Source organism: Gymnogyps californianus, chromosome 12 (genome assembly GCF_018139145.2).
Source record: "Gymnogyps californianus isolate 813 chromosome 12, ASM1813914v2, whole genome shotgun sequence".
In the NCBI taxonomy this organism is placed as follows: domain Eukaryota; kingdom Metazoa; phylum Chordata; class Aves; order Accipitriformes; family Cathartidae; genus Gymnogyps; species Gymnogyps californianus.
This window is the reverse complement of record NC_059482.1, coordinates 19,898,396-19,925,054: the sequence shown is the minus strand read 5'-3', so window position 1 is coordinate 19,925,054 and position 26,659 is coordinate 19,898,396. Positions and strand designations below refer to the sequence as shown.

At 38.9% G+C, this 26,659-nt stretch overlaps 1 protein-coding gene across 5 annotated transcripts in view; it reads left to right on the top strand.

Annotated features, from left to right (window-relative positions):
• The window catches only part of LOC127020966 (dipeptidase 2-like), a 50,004-nt gene extending 25,476 nt beyond the window's left edge, over positions 1–24,528 (top strand). Inside the window, exons 1-13 of one of the 5 annotated variants that reach the window (XM_050903846.1) lie at positions 2,972–3,015; positions 5,440–5,611; positions 7,585–7,682; positions 13,377–13,521; positions 14,268–14,394; positions 14,881–15,010; positions 15,344–15,485; positions 16,376–16,445; positions 16,951–17,127; positions 17,661–17,748; positions 18,399–18,474; positions 20,751–20,886; positions 22,100–24,528. In XM_050903846.1, the coding sequence (XP_050759803.1) occupies positions 13,388–13,521; positions 14,268–14,394; positions 14,881–15,010; positions 15,344–15,485; positions 16,376–16,445; positions 16,951–17,127; positions 17,661–17,748; positions 18,399–18,474; positions 20,751–20,886; positions 22,100–22,285 (1,266 nt within the window). In that variant the 5' untranslated portion in view covers positions 2,972–3,015; positions 5,440–5,611; positions 7,585–7,682; positions 13,377–13,387 and the 3' untranslated portion in view covers positions 22,286–24,528. Of the gene's footprint in view, positions 1–2,971; positions 3,016–3,745; positions 3,811–5,439; positions 5,612–7,584; positions 7,683–13,376; positions 13,522–14,267; positions 14,395–14,880; positions 15,011–15,343; positions 15,486–16,375; positions 16,446–16,950; positions 17,128–17,660; positions 17,749–18,398; positions 18,475–20,750; positions 20,887–22,099 lie in introns of those variants that run through there. The other 4 variants (XM_050903845.1, XM_050903847.1, XM_050903848.1 and 1 more) reach the window with 4 other exon arrangements.
• Positions 24,529–26,659: the final 2,131 nt, after the last annotated feature.

Genomic DNA, 26,659 nt, shown 5'->3' with positions numbered 1-26,659 from the left:
GCAATTTTCTTTCTACCACCTTGTTTAGATTGGCAGATTACTGCCAAATTCCTCAGTTAAGGAAACCTGTTCTTAAGCATCACAGTATGTTGTATAGATGATAAAGTACCTCAGAAACAACGGATCCTAAGTTGGTAAATTTTCTGGTCTAACAAAGACATCCCAAGACAAAGGTACTTCAAAGTCTCTTAACACTTCTGTAAAAAAATGTGGTGTTATATATAGGAGCTCTTATTTGCCCACAGCTCTGGATGTTTAAGAGCATATGCTTGTGCTTCATGTCAGATTCTGAGGCAGCTAACTTAAAATACTTGCAGCAAATTTTAGATTTTTTTAAATTTGAGTTGTTAATTTCTCTGAAAGCCTTTGACAGACTTTGAGCAATTTTACTTAGTTTCAAGTTTGTTCAGCACAGTCTGGACAAGTGGCACAACTAGTCAATTTACTTCCATGCTGCATTTAGGTTCATAATACCTGTGAGGTAGGAAAATAACCTCTACTTGTGTGTGTGCACCCATACCATTGGTTGCAGATACATAGCAAAGAAAAGTCATTGCTTAAGCATTTAGGAATTGCTAATGAAGTGACAAGCACACAACTGATTATTTAGAAACTTGGTATAAGAACATGAATGTGTTTCAGTGTAAACATAGTAGAAATCTACCATATAATGGATGTCTGTTGTATTTGTAGCTATGTTGTGGTATAGTGCGGTATAACAGTCAATATTAGACCTTCTGTAGCCCTACTCATATTTAGCTTGCTGTTGTTCTCCTTTGTCCTGTAACTTGTGCTTAGGCACGTGACTTGGTAGATACATTACTGTTGTAGAATCCAAAGGTCTTGTTTTGAATTGGGGCCACTTCAAAAAGCATAGATTAGTAATAATCCTGAGAGTAAACACAAGTGGGGAAAAAAAAAAAAATCAGTAAAAATGCAGATGTTACATGGGCCAAGGCACAGAACTGTAATTTGCAATGCTGCATTCATGAACGTTGGTCAGTTTACATCACTGAAAGATTTAGGTTAGGTCTATACTTAAACTTATACCAGCAGAGCTGTCAGCTGTAAGCGCAGGGGTAAAACATCTCCTAAAACAGTGTAGCTGCTGTATTTCAGGGCATGAGCTCCAGTGAAGGAAGGAAAGGAAGAAATAAGGAAGACTCAGGCCTGGGTCAAGGATTACCTGGACATCATCTGCAGATCAGAGACAATGATGATGACTTTTAGGCATCCCCCCCAAAACGCAAAGCAAAGTCTTTGAAACTCAAAGAAGCTGACTAAGTAGACTTGCTCTAAATTGGGTTTTCTCATTGATACCAAAAGGATTGGCTCTTCTCAGAAACCTGTGCTGAGTGGGAAACATGGCATTCAGTGGAGCTTGCTGCTCTGCGTGGCTGTGGGTGCCTAATGTCGCAAGGGCAGCTGCTACTTTAAATAGATATGAATGGCTTTGCTCTTGCTGAAAAATGGGAGTGAGAAGTGGCAGAAATAGAACTTTGAGAATTCTGCTTTTAAACAGAAAAGAGTGCTTATGTAGGAATCAATCCAGCGTGGGAAAACAATTTTTCTAAGTACTTTTTTTTTTTTTTAAAACTCTTTCTGGAAGCCTTTTTAGTTATAATTCCCAAACTGAGTAAGCAACAACTTCTTGTGCTGTCCACAAGGCTTTTGTGATCTCTTCTATTGCTTTTTTAAAAGATTTTTCTTTTTATTTTCTTGTTATGGGGGGAAAAAACCAAACCCCAAACAAAAAAAGCCACCCATCTGAAGCAAGCTAGTTTGCATCCTGGTTCACAGAAATGGTCTATAGTCCTGACAATTAGCAATCTGTCATTAGATCACAGATTAGGTATGATTTTAATTGGGAAGCTCCTGCCACCTTGTGGCAAGAACTTTCACCTTTCTTGAAGCAAAAGAATTAAACTGGATACCTAATACCTTTGTAGAACAAATGTATAGCTAAACAAACAGAAAGCAGGGAGACCAGATGCTTTGTCTGATTTGCTTCGCTATTTGGGGGTTATCACTTGTAAATATTACTAGTATTTTAAAATAAGCTTATCTATTCATTTAAATTATGCTTATTGCAACTTTTTTTTTTCTGCAGCTGCTTCATCCATCTTTCTTTCCAACATGCCACAGAAATTAATTCTGTGGAAGAGAGTATTGAGCCAGGAGAACCCACAACAACTTTGGTATTTGTTTAAAAAGTTGTTGACGAGTCATTGATGGGTGTCAGTGTAGTACTGATTTGTGTTCATCCTGCAAGGTATCTGCTTTCATTATGGCACTATTTGCTTTCAACTGTAGGAAACATTCAGCTATAGCTTCCTTCCTAGTGACTACAAAGCTTTCATGACATCTTGATGTGCTTCATGAAGCCTTTTCTCTGTTCAGAACATGGGAAAATAAAACCGGCATCTGTGAAGAGAAACATTCGTCTTTGTATGCCTTCCTGTTTCTTTTGTATTTGGTGATTGGTGTCATCTGATGTGGTTCTGTATGTACATATCCTGAGAGCATATGGCATCATCTGAACTGTTTTCATGGATGCTGGTCAAACTAGGGTCATGAAACTGTGGCAGCTTCAGCCCCCCACAAGACAGAGTGACATGGGAAAAAGAAGTTTTTTACTGACTTGGTTCGTAACTTCTTGGATTTCCCAAGCTTAGATTAATATTTCTCGCAAGGTCTTATCTGAGAAATATGTTGCAAGCATGCTGATTTAAACAGATTAAAACAACCAACAAACCTCCCATCACCACCCCCTCCAAGCGTGAACTCACTCCGGTTTAGGACCTGAAACTAATACTGAGATCAGTAGAAGAAACAGACGGAATTTAATTTGCAATAGTTAAGACTGCCTGTATTACTATTTTTATGCAAACAGAAATCTTGATACATGGGACTTCCTCTTCCTAATATGTTGTAACAGTTTCTAATTAAAACACTGATAGCTGCGCTCAAGAAATGCAAACTGACAGCCTTGAAGATTGCAATCTTTACATGAAGGTAAGATACCAAGTTTGGATACTTGATAAGCAGCATTTATAATACTATGTTAATGAGGCTTGTTCTTAAGCCATTTCACTGTATGTGGTTTTAAAGGGATTCCCACACAAAACTATATCCATGCCAAATGCTGGAGTGCTATTATGTAGGGTAGATGATGCCATGAGCTGGTAGGGTATAAGGATTTTATGGAGAAACCAAATGGCAGTTAAAAATGGCTGCCATAGTAGGTATCTGCATTTGCAAAGCCCTACTTTCCCAGCTGTAGTAATCTACAGGTTAATCTGTGCTGGTAGTAAAAACACTAGCAATTTGGACGTGTAAGTATTGAAATTAGTGAAGCTGCTCTGTGGCTAGAACAAGCCTTCCTAGCATGAAAAATAGTTCCAATGCATAATGTTATCCCTCTGTGTCCTGACAGCAGCTGGTACAAGTGTAAGTGCTGCAGTTATTTTATAGCTTCTCAGCTTGCTCCAAAATATGTCTGAGGTGAATATAACATGATATAAACATAGGGATAGCTATTATCAGGGAGAGACAGCTGTGTAACAACATTCTGGTCAATAAAGATAGCTCTCAGGAAACTTATTAAGAGAACAGTCCTGCCAGATGGACTCTGCAGGAAGGATGTACATCACAAATGCCACATCATAAGAATTATTATACACAAACAGCTGCTAAGGCTCATCGAGGGCTATTGGAATAAAAAGATAGAAGAAACCTGACTGTGAGCCAAAGGAAGAATTTGGCTTTTAGCAGCTTTAAAAATCAGTTACATTCTCAATCTGCAAAGAGGTGAGCTGTTAAAAGTCAAAGCAGGAGCTTAGTGGCTCAGCAAAAATTATTCTTGAACAAGGAGTTGGTGAGCTTAGTTTTCCTGCAGGCATGTGGAAACATAGAGTTTTAGGTAGGAATTAGATCAGAGATTAAACTTGACTTTGCAAGGAGAGAAAATTGAGAAAATAGGAAAAATAAATTGCGAACGGTGATGGTTATGTGATATTTACTTACTTTGGAGGAAGGGAAGGAGAATTTGTAAAGTTGAAAATTAACAAGGAAACATGAGCTAGAACTAGACCACAAGTGGGAAAATGAATCTGAGCCTGTTATTTCCTGCTTTAAATTAAATTTGGGAGATAGTTTCCTGTCATAGGCATAAAAATGGACATGGCCTGGATCAAGCTTCAGATTAGGTAGAGGATATTTTCTAACGAACATATTTGTCTTTTCTCTTGATACTAAATTCGTATCATTTAGGGTTTAGTCCGCTTGAGTTGATGGTAAATGTACATGAAGTTCACCAAATTAGCAATATGCGGCAGAATTTCAAGTGATGTGGGGGTTTCTGTTTAAGTTTTCCAGTTACTGGGAACTAGAGGATTGATGATAGACATATGTTCCAGTTAAGACATGACTTGTGCAACAGCTTTGCGGGAATTTTGATTGTGAGACTTGGTTATTTCTCTGCAATGGAATCATAAACAAAAGCATGATGCCCTTCTGGTTTTCTGTACAAAGTATGAAGTAAAATGGTGATAAGCAAACCTTACTTCTTGTGAAACTGCAGGATCATGGGTTTGCATGTATGACTTTGTTTCCAAACTGTCAGCTCCCACAGAGGGAGTGAAAAGTCCCAGTAGGTTCAGAGGCATAAGTATCTTTGAAAAGGTCACCTGTACCTTGTGAGCATTTTGACCTTTGCAAATATCATACAGTGTCACTGTAAGTCCTGATTAAAATCCAGCAGGTATAGTAACAAGGGGTAGATATTTATTGGCTTAGGTATAGTCAATGTGGCAAAATCAGGTCAGCAGTAAGGTGCATACCTGTACCTGTGTTTACTGTAAGTTCAAATCTAAGAGACTCTTCTCAGAGCAGGTCAGCAAGGAGATGAGAGGCAACCATCACACACTGCAGCAAGGGAGATTCCAGTTGAATATATGGGGGGGAAAAATAATATAAAATATTATATATTAAATAATAAAAATATAAGTAATATAATCACAATGTGATTAAAAAAATATTCATAATGTGAATAAGCAAGCGCTGGAACAGGGGCCTGGAAAGGTTGTATAATCTTTTTCCTTGAAGACATTGAAACTTCCACTGGATGAGGGCCTGAGCAACCTGATCTAACTTAGAAGTTACCTTAGCTGGGATCAGGTGGCTGGACTAGATGACATCCCACCAGAAATCCCTTCCAACCTAAATTATTCTGTGATGAGGGGCACTTATTTCTAAACCATATAAACAGAGCCGTGTTAAACACATTATATGGTAGCGAGCAGAGGCATGGTGGGCTGCACAAACAGCCTGCCACAAGAGGGAGGAAATGCCGGCTTTTGAACACCGCACATCACAAGGCTTGTGGGTTCCCGGGTAGCTGAGCTGAAAGCTCTCTCTCAGACCTTGTATCTCTGAAAGGGGCAATCTCCAAATGCCTGTTGAGCGTGAAGCCTGCGACACGTGAGCTGAAGAAATAGAGGACGTTTCTTGGTTGCTGCTCTGATGCCAGGAGGAGCTGGTGCCAAGCTTTAGCTGTTGCATCCAGCACAGTGGAATGTGGATTTCGACTCCACTGCATTTTCCTAAGAAGGTAACCTGCTCCAAGGAGCCTTTAGATAAACAAGAAAAAGCTATAAATCTCATGTCAACTTCCACTTTTCAACTCTGCTCAGTCAGCATGGAAAAAAGCTGTGTGGGTTTTGTATTTTAAATGTTATTTAAACAGGGGTGCCTAATATACCATGTTCTTAATTTTGTGTAGTGCTTGCAATACTCCTTCAATTTTCAAGAACTGATTTCTGAATGATGATATACTTATGTGTCTTTTTTTACCTAAACAGTTTCAAAGGCAAATGACTCTTACTGTCAAAGTATAAAGAATATTTGCATGAAACCTAGAAGGTACTTTTATATGGCAAATCTCTAGGAAATTCTTGTAGCTACCAAGAATAGCATCTTTGTACAAATATACAGAATGAGATTTGGTAATGTATAGATAAGTATAATTTCTGTTAGCAGTCAAACCGCTTGAAGAACATGTAGGTACACTTCCTGTTTAAAAATCTTCATGAAAATCGCTGTGGACTTCATATTGATGGAAAAATAGTAAATATTTGGACCAAAATTTACAATGTGTAGCAGTTTCTATAGTATCAGAACAGTGTTATTGTGTGAACAAGGCTTGCTACTTTCTTAAGCATTTTGAACTGACAAATTATGTGGATTTCTGGAATAGCAATTATACTGTACTATGCCACAGAGTACATAATAAGCTATAAAATCTTAGTGTTCCCTTTAGAGTAATTTTGTCAGGATCTGGCAGAGTTCTAGAGAGACACGTTGCAGATCTGATCTATATTTTGGTTTGAAGAACTTAAAACCAAAAAATGCCTGCAGAAACTAATTTGCCTTTGTGATGCCAGCTTGCCAGAATTCTGATGCTTGGGCAATTTTTTTGACCTTTCCTTTTTAACATTTTGCATGCTGAGCTGCCACAAACAAATTTAACATTTTCTAGAATAGAGATACAAGGATTTTTTTCACTGTGGTAACAAAGTCTACATTTGTGGTAAAAAGGTAAGCCTGTATTTGTGCTCTGACATTTGAGGGCAATCTCTACGGTTGCCACAAAGCAGAAAAGAAACAACTTCTGATTGCTCTCTATCCCTTACAGTTCTGTAGAAGTGCTGTTTAACTAAAGTTTTTGGGTCTCACAATGCATGTATATTTCTGATGCATGTTTATGGAAGAAAAACTCTAAGACTGCACTCCCATCTGAGGAGGTATTTCAACGATGATAGTGTTTCCAGTAATTGCTGTTCTTCAAAATCTTTCATTTGCATGCCATGACCAGAAGAAAATGAAGTGCTCTCTTTTAGATTGGAAAAATGTGGGCAGCACAAAAAAAAAAAGGAAAAAGTCCATGGTGTGTTTGAAAATGCTCTCCTTTTAAAACTGTTCATGGCCATCTAGAGATGATCAGAGTTCTTACTTGAGTATGCTGCTTAACATAGCTTTGAGGGAGGGGCAGGTAAACTCCACTGTGGCACAAGTAGTCAAATAGGCTTTCTTGTGCTGAAGCAAAGTTCATTACCTCCTGTGAGAGCAATATTTCCACAGGCTGCATCCATTATGGTAAAACTCAGTTGTTAATGCTCAGTAATGCTCATCCTTGTGGCCTTTGTCTGTCTCTCTCGCTATTTTGTAGCATTGTTTTTTGAAAGCAGCAGCCAAACTTTTTGAGAATATTAGAAATATTTTGGAACTGGGCAAAACCCTGCCAAAACAAATGAGTCTGTCAGGAGTAGGGGCTGGAGGGGACATGGCTTGCACTGACCCTGGCATGGAGAAGAGCACATGTTAAACAAGGGACAGGAGCATGGGCAGGGGGCCCAAATGGGGTGACTGGGAGGAAGAGCATTCCTTTCATATAATCTGCTGTCTATAGCTTTGAAACCTGTTGTGGCCCATACAGTAGGGAGTACATTTGCAGAGGGGAACCCCGGAGGAGTAGTTTGCTCAAGTCTGTATGTGCTATTCAACGCGTTCTGATTTGCATCCCAGGAAAGCAGTGTCACCAGATCTGAGAAAGAAGAGACTGTGTGTTAAAGAAGCCAGCTGACTCCCTGCATCAGACACTCCTGGCCAGCCCTTCCGCTAAGGTCAGCACTCTTAAGCTGCACACAGTTTTGCCTGATAATATGTGGTCTGCTACAGTGCTATAGAAGTAGTCAGGCTGTTCTGGTTTGTTCTGCCTTTAGGAAATCATGCAATAAAGCATATCTGTCTTGAAGTTAAAAGAATTTCAGTAACTTAGGATTTCTGAGAAAATAGTCCTCATCATTAGCAATTAGATTAAAAAATGCATAGCATTAGTAGAGCTCCTGTTTACTTCAAAATTACTGGAATCAACAATTTGACTCTGTCAGAAAGTCTTAAAAACTGCAGACCAGAAAAAAACACGGTGAAGTAAAGGATGAGAACCTAATAGGAAAGAAATTCAGTAGTTGTCTTAAGGGAAGTTATGAGAAATCTTTCTGGAGTTAAAACATCATTTTTATCTGTAATAATAAAATTTGCTGTGGAATTGTTTTAAAGGAGAAAGCAATGAATCTCCTACACTTCAGTTGCAAAGAAGTCTTGCCAGCTGAGGTTATATTGCATCTGAAAAACTTGCAGTCTACATGCCCGGTGGATAGCACGTGAAATATCCAAGGATGCACTTAATTCAAGGCTGAAAGCTAAGAGTGACTTTGTCTGTATATGGAAGTACTGTAATTGCCCCTACTGGATTCCTCTTTCCCAGGAAGTTTGGGACAAGCTATCCTGCTTGTTCCTTTCTCTTTCCTAGAGATCCTGAAATGCATTCCAACCACTACTGTATTTATTTCCTTTTATCCCTGTTTTAAGCAATAAGTTTAACAGCACCGTGTTTTCTCATTGCTTGCTGGCACTTCATTGCACGTTCGCACAGGCAGGGAAGGAATAGCAGGTTGGAAATTATAAATTGTAATACAGCACTAAGGAGGTTTCTAAGCAGGGGAACAGATAAACCTGATATGATTCAGGGCTGGTGATGGCAGAAGGAATTTCAAGCAAAAATTGAGCAAGGTTTGAAAGACTATCTTGATGACAAGGTCAATTTCAAAGGGATCAGTATCTTTTCTTAAAAACGTACTTCATAGTATGATGCATGTGTTCTGCTCCTAAAAGTATGTTTAATATTTATGTATTACTAATTATGTTTAATTATTATTTAAGGAATAGGGAGAATCCACGCTTTTGCCAGCGGTCAGCAAGGAAGTTTTTACCTAGGGTCCTGGTCACCTTGTCTTGTCTGTGCTGTTGCAACTAAACTGCTGCCATGATCTGAGGTAGTTAATTCAGAGCTACACTAGGATTATCTACATGAGATCTCAGCATAACTGGACTGTGGGGGGGGATGAACCTTCTTCATTTTTCAGGATATGTTACTATCTTGAGCTGTGAGCACTATTTTATTGCACTTCATATATTTGATTTGGCACAATAATTCAACAAATTCGAGTATTAATGTAATGGCTGTCATGAAGTGTTTTAATAAAGAATAAGATAGCAAATAAGGACTTCAAATGGGATGAAAGGAATGCCATTCCTAACTGAGATTTGCTGCACTTAAATAGCAGCTGTTTACTGAACCTTCTGCACTGAGGTCTGGCCTGCCTGCTGGGAAGGAGAAGAGGGGCCAGGCAGCTTTCCCATACTTCCGAAGATGGTAAATGACAGAAGCATGCAGAAAAACTTTCCTTTTTTGCTGTGAAACTTTCCATTAAAATGTATCTATTTTAGAAGAGCAACCCCCCCTTGTTGCATCCTTATATGGCAGATATGGCCGTCCTGCTTCATTATAGCTCTGTCCTCCCTGATGTGGGAACACTCAGTGTAATGTACACTTTCTCAGCATTCATGTTTTATTGATAGTAAGTTCCTAGCTGTTCATGAAGAGCTTGGAGAATGTAAACCAATGGTAGAAGCTAACTAATGTGAAGTAGTAAAGCTTTATTTCCGTATCGTGTGTCTGCAAAGAGCCTATTGCAGCTCTCCAGGGACTGTCATTGTTTATTTTGGGCTGTGAGCTCATGGCTTTTCTGAGCTTGATGCCCTAAAATTGCTGAGCCTGTCCTGTGTGCAGGGGTATGGTGGGGATGAAAAGCAGTTATGCTCTCAATGAGACACGCAAAGGTAGATATGGAAAGAGACATTTTGGCTCTGAAGTGTAATGTGGAAGAAGAGATAGAGCTGCATTTTGCACCTCCCTCCTTATCTCTTCCACACTGTGTGTGTGTCTGTGTTGCAAGCCTGTGATGTTTTGTGTAGCTGGAGTGGAGCTGATAGTAAGAAGAAAGTTTTCTCTTTGTGCTCATTGTCCCTTGTAGTGTTACACATATTTCTTTGGGACAGACTTTTGGTCTGTGGGAGACTTGGCTGCGGTGCCGAACTCGGAACTGAAGAGATGTATTTCAGTTCCTGGAGCAGCATCATGAGACTGCTTCTGGGTTTGTCCTATGGGGACTAATGGTGCGCTTTGCTTTACGTACCCCAGTGCTGGGAGAGAGGAACTTGGCAAGAGAAGTAGCAGGCTGTTGGGCCTCGTTTACTTTATATCCCCACTGCATAGTACCTTCCAATTTTCTGCATGAGGTTAATTAAAATAAATCAACTGTAAGCAAACTGCTGCAGTCTTAAGATTCCAGTTGGATTCTGTTTATCTTTTCTTTTTGGAATGTGCCTTCTTGCATAAATGGATTTTATTGAGAAGGATTTTATAACAGAAGGAAATGGAACACCACGTCATAGTAGCACAACAGGGCTCATATTTTGAACATGGATTTTGCTGTACCTATGTATAATGTGTAAGCCCATGTATCTGTGACCTGCCTCATTTCTTCCCAAATACATAAACATTCAATTTCTTCAAGTAATAGTAATAACGAAGGTCAACTTGTTCAGCATTGACGCATCACAGTTGTTTCCAATGACAATTCAATTATTTTTCTGCTAAAGGCAGTATTACAAAAAAATTGATAGAAAAGGACACTCCCAATAAATTTTTCCCTGTATACAAATATAAAGCTGTGGCAATGAATAAAAGCAGGAAAAAAATCTCCCTTCCAATCAGTCAATGTGGGAAGAACACAGAAGGTTCCCTTGGTTATTGTGCAGACATTAGAGGAATAAGGGCTTCTTCCATCAGCTACGGTACAAATCCCGGACAAATTTAAGTGTTGCCAGGGAGTCAGCTGTGCTCTGGTGAAGGACAGTCTGAGAGTATCATCCCAGTCTTGGAAAGTCTGGTCCTTATTCTGACCCCAAGGGAAGTAGTTGGGCCTGCAGGAAACCGTTCCCATGAGAAAACCCAGATGCGTGGACTTATGATCTAAATTGATTCCCATATTGTCCTAAGGGCCTAGCCAAAAACTCTTAAGTTTTGTACACATGAGAAGAAATGTGGAGTCAATCACTTCTGTTATGTTTGTTAATGAATGAGAACATAGACTGTTAAGCATCCTTGAAGGATGAATCTATTTCTAGAGTGCTTTCCTCTATGTGGCATTAGACCTCTGTACTTCACAAATACTCTGTGCCATTCCTTACATTATGTTTTTCTTGTAGGAAACATTAAGGGGTGAGTGTTATTAATTTTCTTTACTTGGTGCCACAGTTCCCCTGGTATCATATTTATATTGGATCTTCATTTGTGCCTGCATACTACTGTGTTTATTCAGCTGTCCTAGAGCATCTTTCTAAGTCCACTTCAGGGCTGATTTTAAACCTGCTTCTCCATCTATGCTCCCTTTTGTATAAGCTTGTATGTTCCCACTGTTCAAAAGTACTTCCTGCCAGATGGTCCCACAATTTGATGCATTCCCAAATCTTGTGAAACAGAAAAGGCCTGAGCCAGTTTCTCAAAAGAGGAACCTTAGGAATTCTTGTCAAAGTTAAAGGATTCTTTTAGAATAGCAGTTTGCACCTTTCTAAACTCAAGTTGTGAGGTAATTTCTTAACCTTTTTAAAAAACTTTTACATTATTTTGATTTAGAGATAAAATACATGCAAAATGGATTAATTTTTATTTTAAAACATCTTAATTGCACAGCTTGCTTAAACTTATACTGGCTTATTAAATGTAAGTCCTTTACAAATGTATTTACATTTTATCAGGCGTAGGCAGGGCAAATAAGCCAGTTAACTTTTCCTTTGATTTACACTCTGCGTATTGCAGATGACAGGAAAATGATTTAATATATAGGCTGGAAATACAAGAAACTTAGTAATATGATTTTCACTGTGCTGCTTTTCAATATCCTGGTTATAGGCCTACTCTTATTTTGGCTTTGATTTTTACAATCAAAATGTTCTAGTAAGGGGAAGAAAGAAATGTGTTTAGAACAGGATGCCATCAATAAGTAATCTGCTTAGCGTGACTTGAATTTGCTTCCAATGCCACCATCACCTATGGATCTCCCTTGAGATATCTGTGACTTTATTGATGAATATGGGGCTTTATATCAGGAAACCATTTCCTGGGTTTATGTCTGCCTCCTGTTGCTTTAGAAAATTTGCTTAAAGATAAGAGAAGCAAAGCATGCAGGCAAGGTGAATTGCCTTGTAATTTTATCATATCTTGGATATTTGTTATTTGTTTTTACCTTTGCAGACAAGGAATCCATAAAAACAACTTCCTTTGTTAGTAAAAACAAACTTTTGTGCTGCCAGAAGTTTATAAATGTAAACTTTTCATTTGTTTTCCACTATGACTCAGTAAAGTCAATATTATTTTTCTTTTTTTGTTGTTGTCTTTTGGAAAAATTTGAGCATTGGCTCTGCAATATTAGAATTCTAGCCAAGCTTATTTGATTTGAAAGAATTCACAGGGCACATGCATCTAATTAGGATGTCACTCCAATGAATGAAGGAGGTGACTGCTCCTCAGCTTTATAGGTAATGCTGCCAGTAACTCTGAATGTGGGGGAAAAAAACCCCAACCTTTTCCCTGCAAAGGTATTTTCACCTGCTAGCAGATCTTATATTTACTTTACATAGAACAGGAGGTATTTCTAATCTGTTTGTAAAAATACTTTTTGACTGACACCTGGCTGTTGTCCAAGTGTTTGAGTACTATATTTAAAAAAAGAGCAGGGGGTGCTTGGATTACTCTTGATGTTGTTGTCATACCCATTTCCTCATGGAAATAAAGTGACCCTTTCAAGTTTGGCACATATTGTCCTTGCTAAGATATGGAAAAATGTTGGATTTCAATAGCTTTCCTCTGAAAATACTCTGATGTGCTGTGTGTTTTAACAATATAGTTTACTCGGAAGAAGCTGATTTTTGGAATTTCTCAAAAACAGGTTCAGTGTCCATTTCAGTGTGAGGTTTCCCAAATAATGAGAACAAACCAGTTAATGTAATGAGAAAACTATCTTGTTATGCTGTTTTGGGAGCTGCTTTTTGGGAGATGTGAGTCCAGGGACTGTCAGGCTCACCCTGCCAGCTCTGACTGAGGAGTTGGTTCCCTTCAGCAGTCAGCTAGTGGCAGCAGCAGAGTTTAAGGAGTGGTCATATCTGCAAAAACACAATAGCCAGAGACCTTAAAATCTTTGGGAGAAGGTGGCTGTTTTACATTTTCCGCTGCTACCTTCCCTTCTGTTTACTATTCTCTTTCTTTCTTTCTTTCCTCCTGCAGAATTTACCCTAGCCTTACCAGAAGAGAGGCATTTCAGCTCTGCCTATACTATTAAGCCTACAACCTCCACAGATGGGAATTGTGCGGTTTCATTGTCATCAGTGAATAACTGTGGTATCTCTTTGTTTAGCAAACTGGAAAATGGAAATGAAGAGAAATACAACCAAGTTGCTGTGGCTGGTGATGTTCCTCTCTGATATTGTGCCATTCAGCTATGAGAAATCAATGAGAGAGCGAGCTATCGAGCTGATGAAAGATGCACGTTTAATCGATGGGTATATAAAATATGTTCAACTAAACCCTCTTTGTGAATCTTGACAAGTGGGGAGGAAATGCTAAAGTGTGTTTGGATCAGTAGAGACATAGGCTGTTACTAGCACATAGCAGTTACTGTTGCAGTGATTTATCTGGAAGGAATTTTAGTTCAGAGGGTACTTACTATAGGATCAGGTTATTTTAAATGCATTTGTGATTTTCTGGTCAGGTTTTGCCACTTAATTATTATTTCCTTTACATAATATCCTTGTCTCCTTCCCATAATTTAATGGCATCTTTCATTAGCAATGACTTCTGTGCAGAGCTAGAAAGCAGGCATCGTACCTTGAAAGGGTATCCTTGCAACTTGAAGGAATGGGGTCTGTGGTGAGTGTATTTTGACCTGGGAACACAAACACTGATTATTCTAGCACAGGCAGCACTGATTATTCTACCATAAGTACTTGCTTCTAAGGACTGTGATGGCTAATTTCAGTTCTTCTATTCCTTCAGAAATGACAGGGAGAAAAATAGATACAGAAACACAACAGCTACAAAAATGGGAGAAGCAAAATAAGTTTCTTGCTGTCCTAATTAAGAAATAAAGCTTGTTTGCAAAAGAAGGGAGACTTTTAAGCATATGTTACTGCAAAGATTATTGGCAATTAATGGTCTAAGGAACTATGAACAGTGGAAGAAATTATGTTTGAGTTTAGAAGGGGAACAACTTACTTCTATCACAAGCCCTATTTGTTTTCAATTCTAGTCACAATGACTTTGTACTGCGGCTGAGAATATTTTACCAAAATAGACTCAGTAGAGTCAACTTAAGAGAACTCAACAAGACCCACACGAACCTTGCGAAACTTCAGGCTGGCTATGTGGGAGCTCAGGTATGTACTGCCATGGTTGTGAGTCTGAGAACATATTTTTACATTTGCCTCCTTCCCAATCACAAAAGTACTCCTGGCCTTGGTTTTGGCTCTTTCTGTTTAAAAAGGAAAAACAAAAAAACTGAAAAGCCACAGACACTTCTCCATAACATTTGTGTTTCAAAAGTTTGTGTTTCATAATCCAGGTACCCTTAACCAAAACAGCAGCATTTGTTTTGTGATAAATAAATTGAAGTAAACTTACATCCGCTTTCCTGCGTGTACTGTGGAGTAGCTGAGTGTGTCAGGAGGTTTTAACAATGTCTGGAGTGGGTGCTCTTGCCGTGCATTGTAACTCTTCCTTTGGGGGGAAAAACTATAGTGGCAACTCCCTTGTAAACTGTAGGAAATTATTTTGGTCTGTGCTCATGAACTTCACTATTGGCAAATGAAAGTTTCCAAGTTGAAACACAAGTTATCTAGTTTACTTGTCAATGTCTCTTTCAGTTTTGGTCAGTGTATGTTCTTTGCAGCGCTCAGAACAAGGATGCTGTGCGTCTGACCTTAGAGCAAATTGATGTTGTCAAGAGGATGTGTAACAGCTATGAAGAGCTTGAACTTGTGACAACTTCCCAAGGTGATGCTCTTTCTTGTAACAGAAATTTTTTTAAATGGGATTGCAGGAGGTATGCGCAAAAGAGAGAGCTGCAATCAGGCCAGTTATCCTGGTTTAAAGAGTAACTTTAACTTCAGTTTTTCCATGAACCACAATAACTGACTCTGTGCACAGGCCTGGCCCACTGCAGTCATAAGAAAATTTGCCATATAAACATGCACTAGTATAAGCTCCTGTTCTATGAAAATGTCAGTATTATTGCTTGCAATTTAAAATAACAATTGTTGCTTAGTAGTGCTGGCTGCTTATCTGTCATGAAATTACTTGGGAATTATCTTCCTTTGTTGTTTCCAGGTATCTCTGACAGTATAAGGATCGCATGTTTGATTGGAATAGAAGGTGGTCACTCCATTGACAGCAGTTTGGCAACACTGAGGATGTATTATGACCTGGGTGTTCGTTACATGACTTTAACACATTCCTGCAATACACCTTGGTAACTAAAGTGCATGGTTTTGTGTGACTAATGCAAAGTGGTGGCAGCTCCAAGATGGGGAAAATACGGATTCAGACACAGAGTCCACCTGTGAAAGGCTCTGAACCAAGTCAAGGATGATAGGTTTTTGGGGTAAATCACTTTCCATGTGTCAAGTGGGAGGCTGAAGGATCTGTTATGTAGTGCTTGTTATGCTGACAATTTGGGAACTTTTAAACCTTGTGAACAACACAAAGATAGTAATATTGCTATCCCCTTTGCTTTATTAGGAAATTACATAGGGCAAAACAGGCCAAAAAAAAAAAAAAAGTGCTAAAAATGCATATGATGTGGATAAAAGAGGGTAAATGCTGTGTAAGAACTCAGCAGTCAGCAGCCTTCAACGCTGTCCTCTCTGGCCAGCTCAAAATTGGAGGTTCCATATGCAGCTACAGAGATGGGTACTTAGTTCCTGTACCAGAATATTAGCACTTAACTCTTTGCCAGATTGACGAAATTCCTTCTTTTACTGACTCGGGGAAAAGGGACTTGTGTGCAGAGAGGGCTGAAAAGCAGGCTTTCTGGCTGACAGGTAACTGACATTTCAGTGTATCTTTGTTCTCTGATAAAGGTTTATTTTATCAGAACACTTCTGACAAGCATCTCTGCTTGTCTTGCATTGCTTCACAAACATACAACAGTCCTGAACCTGAAGGCATAACGTCCAGAAAACGCTCATGAACATAAAAAGCACTGTGTGAACAAGATACGTATTATGTAGCTCATTATCCCTACATTTGGCTGTGACATGGTAATGATTTTTATTGTGTGTAGCATAAGAAGTTTCAGTTGCTGATATTGTAGTCTCCAGAATAATACAATGTTTCTCTTCCCTCACTCCCCTTTTTAAGGTCTGAATCGTCATCTAAAGGAATACACAACTTTTATCCTAGTGTTATTGGTCTGACTGCATTTGGCCAAGTAAGGATCTCTTTCGAATGCTAATCTAAGCAATCTCTCATGCAACTAACAACTTCTGGCCTTATCTTTTCAAAAGCAGCTTGTCATTAAAAATTAATTACTGGAAGTTCTTGATAGTTAGGACGTGATTATGGTTCAGTCAAACCAAATTCCCTGTGATGTTCCTTAGGGTAAAAGAAGCGCTAGATTTAATTATAACAATTGTTTTAATACAGATCAGATGTATGAATTAATATGCGGAAGTAGTGGGATGTGAATAACAGTTCAAATGACTTATTTTAGATTGACTAAGTTTTCTAAGTTTTGAGCATGGGGCGGTGTGCTAGTTAATTGTGAGTGAATAAATTACTATTAAATCAATAGGCAAATAGAAGCCCATACAGGCACAGCATGTTTATGACTAGCTGACAGCTGCAGAATTTATTTATCTGTTTACATATATCAGCTAAATGATTTCCTGTAAGGAAACTTAATACTGATACTGTTGTCTGTAAATCTGTTTTAGGAAGTGGTAAAGGAGATGAATCGCCTGGGTATGCTGATAGATTTATCTCATACTTCATATTCCACAGCAAAAGCTGCACTGAATATCTCAAAAGCACCAGTAATTTTCAGCCATTCCTCAGCATTTTCTATTTGTAATCACTCAAGAAATGTTCCTGATGATATCCTCCAGCAACTGGTGAGCAATATGGTTTTTGGTTTGGGGTTTTTGGGGGTTTGGGGTGTGGGGGTGGGTGTTTGTTTGGGTTGTTTGGGTTTGGGATTTTTTTTGTTTGTTTTAATGGCAATGTTTGGCTAGTCTGAGGCAAACTTGCACATTCAAGTAGTGGTGTTTACTTTTCACCTTCTCATCTCTGAACTGGATTTATAAGCAGATCCCTGAGCAGCAAGTTACAGATTTGCTTCTGAGACATTTTCTTTGGGTTGTGTTTTGTCTTTGGCTACAAAAATGCAGTGTTTGGAAATACTTTGAAATTCTGGTTGAGTTTGTTTGATGCAGTCACTGGACTTCTGCTGATCCAGGCTACATGAGAATATAATGAATCCAGGGTAAAGGACAGAGAGGCAAAGCCTTGTGTTGCCATCTGAGCTTTGACTTATAGAGTGTTATGCTCACTGATGGATGGATGTAGAAGGATCTATGTGAGATGCCCATGAGGTTTGCAGGAGACACGAGTGTCCACTCATTACCTGTCTCTTCATATCTTTCAGAAAAAGAACAAGGGGATTATCATGGTGACTTTCAATGCAGATGTACTGGCCTGTGGCAGAAAAGTTGTTAATGTTTCTACCCTTGCAGGTTTGAAGTTAATATACTGTAGTTTTTGTGGGTGGCTTCTATGAATTTCCTGGTGTCTGCGTCATTTTTGAGATCATGTAAATTATAATGCTTGTTTATTCCCTTCCACACCTTACCCCAGCTCTAGGTATTTTTGGAGCTAATATTCATTAAACAATAACAAGAGGTACAAGGTGTGTAGCTGGAGGACATGATGCTCCCAAATGGAGCCAAGAACTATTAATCCCAAAGTAGTTGTTACTTTCTGGAAAACACCTTAAACCTTTGTGATTAAGAGTGGAAAGCATAGCTTTGTAATGGGTAATGAAAAATCTGTTGGTATATGTGGGCTACTTGTTGGGAATTAATGTGCTGTGATGATCATGTCTTTTTCCTCATTTGCATCTCGTCAGTGTTGCTGTTATTTTGACGATTGCTGCCTGATGTGCTTAATAACAGATAACATCTAGTTAAGTATCATTAAATATCCAGAATACATCAACTGCATAATTAAATTTTAACCTGTATTATTAGGACGTCTTTTGACTACTTTTTTAAAAGGATTTGATTAAGAATCCATGATTAAGGAGAACAGTCACCTAGTACCAATATGTCTGAACTGTCTTCTTGCCGGATGCTTAGATACTGTTTTCTTTGATATTTTCTCTCAGATCATTTTGACCACATAAAGAAAATTGCAGGTTCAGAATCGATAGGAATTGGTGGTGACTACGATGGAGTGGAACGGTTAGTGAAATTGTACATACGTTGACATATGCTCCTTAAATTATGAACGTTTTGATTCCTTTTGGGGAAAAAAGAAGGCAGACTAAAAGAGTTGTAGCAAGTTGTCTTGTGATGAGTACTAAAACAAGTTTTATGAAAGAAGGGGACAATGATTCCTTTTTAGGACTGTATGAAGCAGTGCTACAAATGTGGAAACGGATCCTAATGCCCTGTGAACTCTGCAATTGTGTGTTCTAGGCAGTGGTTTGCACATACAAAAACAGTGATAGAGGGTGCTTTCATCCAGAAGCCGAAAATGAATGACAGAAAAGCTGCCTCAGCCTTTAGATGGTAAATGGGTTAGCCCAGGGAGATGCTGCAAAACTCTTTCCTCCACTATTACTTTCTAGTGGGGAAAGCCCAAACTGTTTTGGGGCTGTGAAACCACTCCTGCTTTTGAGGCTTGGGAAGCGTTTGAGGCAAGCAGAGCACGGTGAACAGCCTACAACATAACCTCTCCTGCTCACTCCTGGGCTAGTCTTGTTATAGCACGGGAAATAAATGCAGATTGGGTGGCATTTGCTGGCGTAACCCTAAAGCTTTTTTTGCTTTTTATCTTTCTGTTGAATCTTCATCTCCTCCTTTTTTTTTTTTTTTTGGGGGGGGGGGGCAGGGGGGAGATGCAAGACACACTTGGGTATGAAAGTCACAGTCACTCACATCTGTAAAGTAGGACCACAAAACCAGCGTGTCAGCTCCCATGAGAGTTAGCTAATCATAGCTCTGAAACTATAATCTCCAAAATAAAAACACAGTTTGCAACAAAACAATACATTTTATTGCATGCATTTTTGCAAAGACCCTCAGTTTAATTGGTGGTGGAGTCGTTAAGGTCCTAAGTCCTGGTAGAAAGTAATGGCACAGATTTCTTGAGATATGCTTATCACCACACCTCCACAGAAAAGAAAAATAACAGAAAATATTAGTTATCTCAAAACAAAGTCAAAGACTCATGGAAATACAATTTAAAACAGATGTTTAATGCAGGTTTTGCAGCTTCTTTCTTCTAATTCCTTTTTATTCTGATAAGAATTAGCACAAGACATAGGTCAATTTTGCTTATTGCAATTTCTTCAGTAGAGGGTTCTGAACAGCTTTCTTTTCACTGCTTTTTTGTTATTCTAATTGTATTTTCTTTGGAAAAATGACTTTATAAACAACAGAGTACACAAAATTGCCTGAAACTCCTTAGTTTATCATCTGTTTTCAGGTTCCCTTTTGTTCTCAGTTACAGAAGTGGATTGCACCAACTCCATGTGTGATGCAGCTGTTTCCTCTTAGTCTAAAGGCCAGATATAAAGAGTGGATTAATGCACACATGACTTTGGGATTTTTCTTTTGTTTTAATATTTTCCATGCTGTTGTTCTGCCTATACACAAGTGCATCTTCACTCCAGAATACACAGTTTTGTTCTGCTAATGGGATCCTCTGTGCAGAAAAAGCCTTTCATTGTGTCCCAGTCCTGCTTCTGTTTGTCAGCTGAATTCTTAAATTTTTTTTTAACTTCTCAGAGGAAGAATTGAGTCCAAAGTGAGCTCGCTCCAAAAGTGAATATGCGCAGAAGTCAATTAAAACTCTTTTTCTACATTTTTTCAGTGATGTGTTGTCGTGGTTTAACCCCAGTCAGCAACTCAGCACCACGCAGCCGTTTCCCCCTCCCCCTCCCAGTGGGGTGAGGAGGAGGAAAGCAAAGGAAAAAAAGTAAAACTTGTGGGTTGAGATAAGAACAGTTTAATAACTAAAGTAAAATATAATACTAACAATAGTAATAATTAAATATAATAATAATAGTAATGAAAAGGAATGCAACAAAAAAAGGGGGGGGGGGGGAAACCAGTGATGCACAATGCAATTGCTCACCACCCGCTGACTGATGCCCAGTTAGTTTCCGAACCGCGATCCGCGCCTCCCGGCCAACTCCCCCCTGTTTATCTACTGGGCATGACGTTCCATGGTATGGAATACCCCTTTGGCTAGTTCGGGTCAGCTGCCCCGGCCATGCTCCCTCCCAGCTTTTTGCACACCTGCTTGCTGGCAGAGCATGGGAGACTGAAAAGCCCTTGGCTTAAGATAAGTGCTACTTAGCAACAACTAAAACATCAGAGTGTTATCAACATCATTCTCACACTAAATCCAAAACACAGCACTATAGCAGCTACTAAAAAGAAAGTTAACTCTGTCCCAGCCGAAACCAGGACATGTGTGTTGAATGTTCTTGTGTGGCTCTTGCCAACAGTTTCCCTGAGGGATTGGAAGATGTTTCGAAATACCCTTCTTTGATTGAGGAACTTCTAAGAAGAGGATGGAATGAAACTGAACTGAAAGGGGTGTTAAGGGAGAACTTTCTCCGTGTCTTCAGGGAAGTGGAAAATGTAAGATTAAAAACTAAACTGAATCTTGAGTCTTACTAAGAGGGATAGAGGAACTGTTGGTGCTTTGCTGCTTTCCCCACCCCCCACTGAGAGCACTATGAGGGAATGTAAGCACTGAACGCAATAATTCCAAACGCTGGGAAAGAAACCAAGATGGCAAGAGAGTGTTAGCAGAATAAAGGAAAGTGAGAGAGAGCAGACAAAGCTCTTTGGAACTTTTTCTCTCTGTGGTAATCTGATAAGTACAGATCACTGACTTCTAAATAGAATCACTTCATGGCTTGGAGAAACTGTGGATGTACCAGTGCCACAGTCTGGCTGTGTTTGCTGGCGCAGTAAGGAATGCTGACTCCTGCAAATCAATTTAATTCTTGTCATGGGATTGGGCTGCTATCCAAAAGGCTCCTGCCATGACCAGATCACTAACAAGCCATAAACATAACTAGCTCACAACGAGCTTTAAGTGTAAATGGTAGAAGCTAATCCAGAAGGATGAGGGAGGAGAGGAGGGAAGGAGAGAGACTGGATGAGAGTAAGGACCTCCTAAATGATAACTTTTTCAAAAGCCTCTGTTGAAACTTGCAAACTGCTTGCCTCCTACTGTTTTTATTTACAGGGATAAGTAAGTAGATATTATACACAAAGCCTTATAGACAACATATATTTCACAGTGATCTTTCTTCCTGTTGCCTTTTTAGGGTATGTTAGATGAAATCAGGGAATTTTGTACTGTTCCAGTTAATCTGCCAAAATATCTACCTAATGCTGAGTTGCACGTATGGCAGACTGACATTATGAAGAGGTTGAAATTCATCACACCTAACCAATCTGTGAGATTTAGTAATTTTTTTCCTTCTAAATAAGAGATGTTTGAAGCTCTGTCGTGAGACTATGAGCTGACTTCCAGGAAGAAAGCTCATGAGTTTGTTTGCTTAAGGTTTTCCAGCTAATGCATCCATATGTGGAAGGAGCCAAGACAAAGAACAGTCAGATCTGTGACTCTTGCCTGTAGTGTATCTGTACTGAATTCTGGGAAGTGTTTCATAGGAATTCAGACATCAGGATAATGATGTTGATTTCCTCACATTCAGATGTGTTTTTGCAATACAGTTTGAGTTGGTTCACTTGAAATAGCATTGAATTTGCTACTGCATAAAGCTTTTTGCTGTTGTGCCAGTCTGGCTTTCAGGGGCAACCTTTTGAATTTTTCTAGGTGCGGAACATTAGTGGACTAATGGATGTAGGTGAAAGTGAAATTCTGCAAGAAGTAGTACAAAATTCCTGTCGCCTAGACCTACGTAATCATCGGCTTCAGACAATCAGGTCCTTTGGATTTCCTTCTATGGCACAACCTTTTAGTCTGACACTTGTAATTGTATCGTTTAATACTGTATTATGAATCATAAGATCTATGGGGTCTAGAGAGAGATATATGGAGTAATCTGCAATGCAACTAGTTATCTTTTTGGGGTTTTGTTAATGTAAAGCTATGCTAATTTTTTTAATATAATTTCTATAAATTCGCCTGCATACTTGAAAGTTAATGTAGATTTGAAATGTTGTAGCAAAAGCATTTAGAATTTGATGTGATAAATTCTGTGTCATCTTGGCTAAACCAGGACCAACATTGTTAATGGAAAGTATTCACATCTAATGAATAAATTCTCTAATACATGACACATGGTTTTGGTACCCATATTGTGGCACTTGGTATAAATACGGGAGTCCAGAATCAGCAGTTCCACACAGGATCTAGAGAATATGATAAAGACAGCTGTGCTGAGATGTTTTCAGATATTACTTCTTGTTAAGTCATACAACTTTCATTATCAGTCGATGGCTTAGTCACAGAAGACCACCGCTCTGGTATATGTAGAGGAGTGGTTTTTTGTTTTGTTTTTTAAGATGACAAGATGGTTGACATAGCAATTTCAATTCAGATTTCATGTCTACCACTAGCTTTAGGGTTCCATCCTGCAGTACTAAATTCTTATTTTTGAACCCTCACCAGGACAGTGGGCAACTGGAGAGTTACTAAAGGGTGGAGGCAGGTGCCTTGCATTCAGGTACAGGTGACCAGGCAATGTTGTAGATACTTTTCTGTTGTTTGGGGACTGCTGTTTGCTGCATGTTCATGAAGCTGGGAGCAAGAATAAGCCAGGACAAAGCAGGGATTCTGGCTACTCAGAGGGTGAGATCTTATTCTGATATTTTTACTGCAGTCTGAAAAGTATAAAATGAGTATTTAAATAAAAATTTTGTTAAAATGTTCCACAGCTTTGTGGAAATCTCTTTCACATTTAAACAATGACCCTTATCAAGAACAGGTTTTTTTATTTTATTTTTATTCTAGCTGGCTAAAATCAGACCATTGTCAAAGGATTCATAGGCATGATATTAGAAAGAAGTCTTTTTATTATAAATCTTCTGCTGTTTCAGCCTTTGGAGCATGTTTTCAAATACACAAGGTATGTGAGGTTAGAAGCTACTGTTACACAGAAGAGCATATATTGCGATGGGCCTATTCTTGGTAGTCTAATATGGCTCAAACCTGGAATTTTCGTCAAATATCCTGAGATTCATGATGAGATTGTAAGATGGCAGCGCTACATCTTTGTAGGGTAATTTCATAGTGCTTGCTGTTAAATGCCTTCTCATGATACTTGCTGTTAATTGTGATTTTTTTTTTTTTTTTTAATCCCATGATATTTGCTTTTATTTACTGATAGGACATCTACAGAATTTAGCCTTAGTATAAAGTAAAAGTCCTGTAATTGATCTAAGGACAGCATTTGTAAACACACAAAGTATTTAACAACTGAAAGACAAGGCTAAGCATGAACAGAATGGAAACGGCAAGTCAGTTGTTTTCTAGAGTCACTTGAGACTGTTCCTGCCATCCATTTCTGCATTCCATGTACAAGCAGGGTTTCTGGAAGAAGACTGTTCTTTTATTGCTTCAAAATGAAGCTTCGTTAATTCTTCTGATAAGGTGGTCTCCTTGCTAAGTATGTTCTGAATATCCTACTGCCACTTACTGAATTCTTTACAAATCATGTTGAATAATCTAGTTGCATACAAGCCAAGTTCTTAAGAACAGTTTCTCAATAAATTCTGATCTTAGTTATGCATCTACAATGGGGAATTACTGCAGACTCAGAAGTCTTGCCTTCCCGATACTGCTTGACTGGCATCAGAACTTGTTTTACGGGTAAAATGATGAATTCAATAGAGCAAATATTTACTTCCCATCAGTACTTCTGCTAATAGCTTCATAAGCCATTGGAAAACTGCCATCCATGGTCTCTCTTCACAGAATTAGTACTGTGATAGTAACTTCATTATATATTTGAAATGTAAGATGCTTCCTTATTCCTTCCAGCCTTTTTCTTTCTACTGTGTTGTCACTTTCCTGCCTGCTAATTTCTAATTTTTTTCCATAATACAGCATGGATTAAAAATACATTCCTTTTCTTAAAGATATGGATAATACTTTTATATGACTGATTCCACCATACTATAGATATTTGTAGTTTTTCCTTGTTTTATCTATAGTGTATTGTACTTATTTGACTGCTTTGTGCAATGAATAATTTGTAGCCTTGTGGCAAAACATAGACATGAAATTTAAATAAAATATTGTTTAAAATTGTGTATAGATACTGGTGTAATCTCACAAAACACTGTAAATGTTCAGAACTCCAGGAAACCCTGAAAGAACCATGCAACTCTGCTGCAGAAGGAAGGCCAGGGTATCATGAGGGCTCTGGGTCCACTCTTCACAGGGAAGGTAGCCTCCCCCATGGCAGGCAGGAGAAAGTCAGGTAGGTTTAACCCTAGAGCATCCTGGACGTAGGCAGTCAGCCTCATCTTCACTCAGATACCGCCTAAACTATAGAGAAGTCCAAGCAAGTGCCTATGAAAAGGGAACACAGATGACTCTGTCATTGCAGTGAGTCCGTGATGACAGTGTTACCTGCAGCAAAGCACTTGGTCAAGCTAGTCAAGTCATAGGGAACAAGGCTTATGGGGAACTAGACAGGTTGCCTGCACCAAGGCTAGGATAACCTCTACTTCACAGCATTTGTCACAGATATGTGATGATCTAGAAGTCCCTTTTTCCATTACTAGTTACAATGTTAATTCAGAACGCTTACATAAGATGCTTGTGTGAAACCAACATGAGAGTGCAAAATCATCAAACAAGAAATGGCATCTTGCACATCATGCAATGATTATGCACATGGTATCTAGCTTATCTAATAGATGCAGTTAGTTTATGTTTCTTTAATGATCAAAATCATACAGTTTGAAATGTGGTAGAAATGCATCTCATTAGAATTCCATTTCAAAAGTAAAATCATGTAAGATGTGGCTGTGACTGCTGTCAGAAAAACTATAGCGACCCTTCAGTCTGAGTGCTAGTGTCTCCAGTCCTACTGACAGCAGCTTGTAGTAGTAGTCACAACACTGCGTTTCTAACAGCTCAAGCATAAAATGATTGCACTCTGATTTCTGCCTTCCAATGGACAGGATGATTCATCCTGAAATTGAATGCCTTTGCCCTGCACCAATTAATAAGAGCAATTTGCACTGGTAATTTGAAATGTCTGCTAGCTCAACTGACAGATTCTATTATGGCTAGTGGTATCAGTGAAGTATCAGATCTAATTGAGATACCAACTTTGTAATAAGCTTTGTTGGCTGCCAAACGGAAGAATGTAAGTTGTTATTTACCTCTTCTAAATAATGAGTTGTGCTAACATGAATTCTGAAAATAGTTACTACTATTTCTGTAAATCTCAAAATTGATGTACTATGAAGTACTTTAGGCTGATTTTCTAAATAAGACCCAAACTTCAAGGAATCCTTAACAATCCAAGGCTCGTGCTTTCGCATGGGTGATATGAACAGCCAAAAACTACAGGCATAACATTGATGCAGACTATTCATCTGATTCTGAAAGGTTGATGCCAGGCACCCTTCCCCCAGTACTATCCTTTTCCAGACTAATGGGCTGTAGCATCCACAGCAATAAACAACTTCAATTCTCAGTTGTCTCATCTGGGTAAGTGGTGATGCTAGAAACAAAGCCTAAAAAGTCTATTGCTGGTCTAACATATACAGCTGATCTGTTATGTAAAATCTGAGTAGTTCAGTTCATGTATCTAACTTCTACTCAGTAGGTGGCTTGTTTGGGCCATAGAAGGACTTTTGCATGTTTTACATCGGATATGGACTACTGAACTGTGCCAGTGCTTAACATCTGCATCCCTTCTTGCATATCATTGAGCTGCTCAAGCAATATGCCAGCATATTTCTATGTTTCAAGGTCAGTAAACATCAAGCATTAAGTCTAACCACCTATATAAGTTTATTAACTTCTGTTTGATCTTAAACATAAGGTTCAGTGGCATCTGCACCACAGAATCAACTTTGAAAAGCTGGGTATCATTGCATCTCCATCACCTTCTGGAGTAAGGAGCAGTGCCGTAGCAGTTTATGCCAGCGTCAACGTCGGCTGCTGCAGTCCTACCCTGTTTCCTTGCTGCATGTTGTCTCCCCTGTCCCTTGTGACAGCACTGGTGTTTGTGTAACTATATGGTAAGCTGGTTCAAGGAGCTGATCTAGCTGAAAATGAACTGTTTTCCTCCCTCAAGTGATGGGTTTCCTGCTGATCATGTCAGTGATTGGGTTAACGATGTTCAGTGTTAGTGGAGGGGAGGAGCGGAAAAGCAGAGTGAGCCTGCAGCAACTTGAATTTCTTCCATTT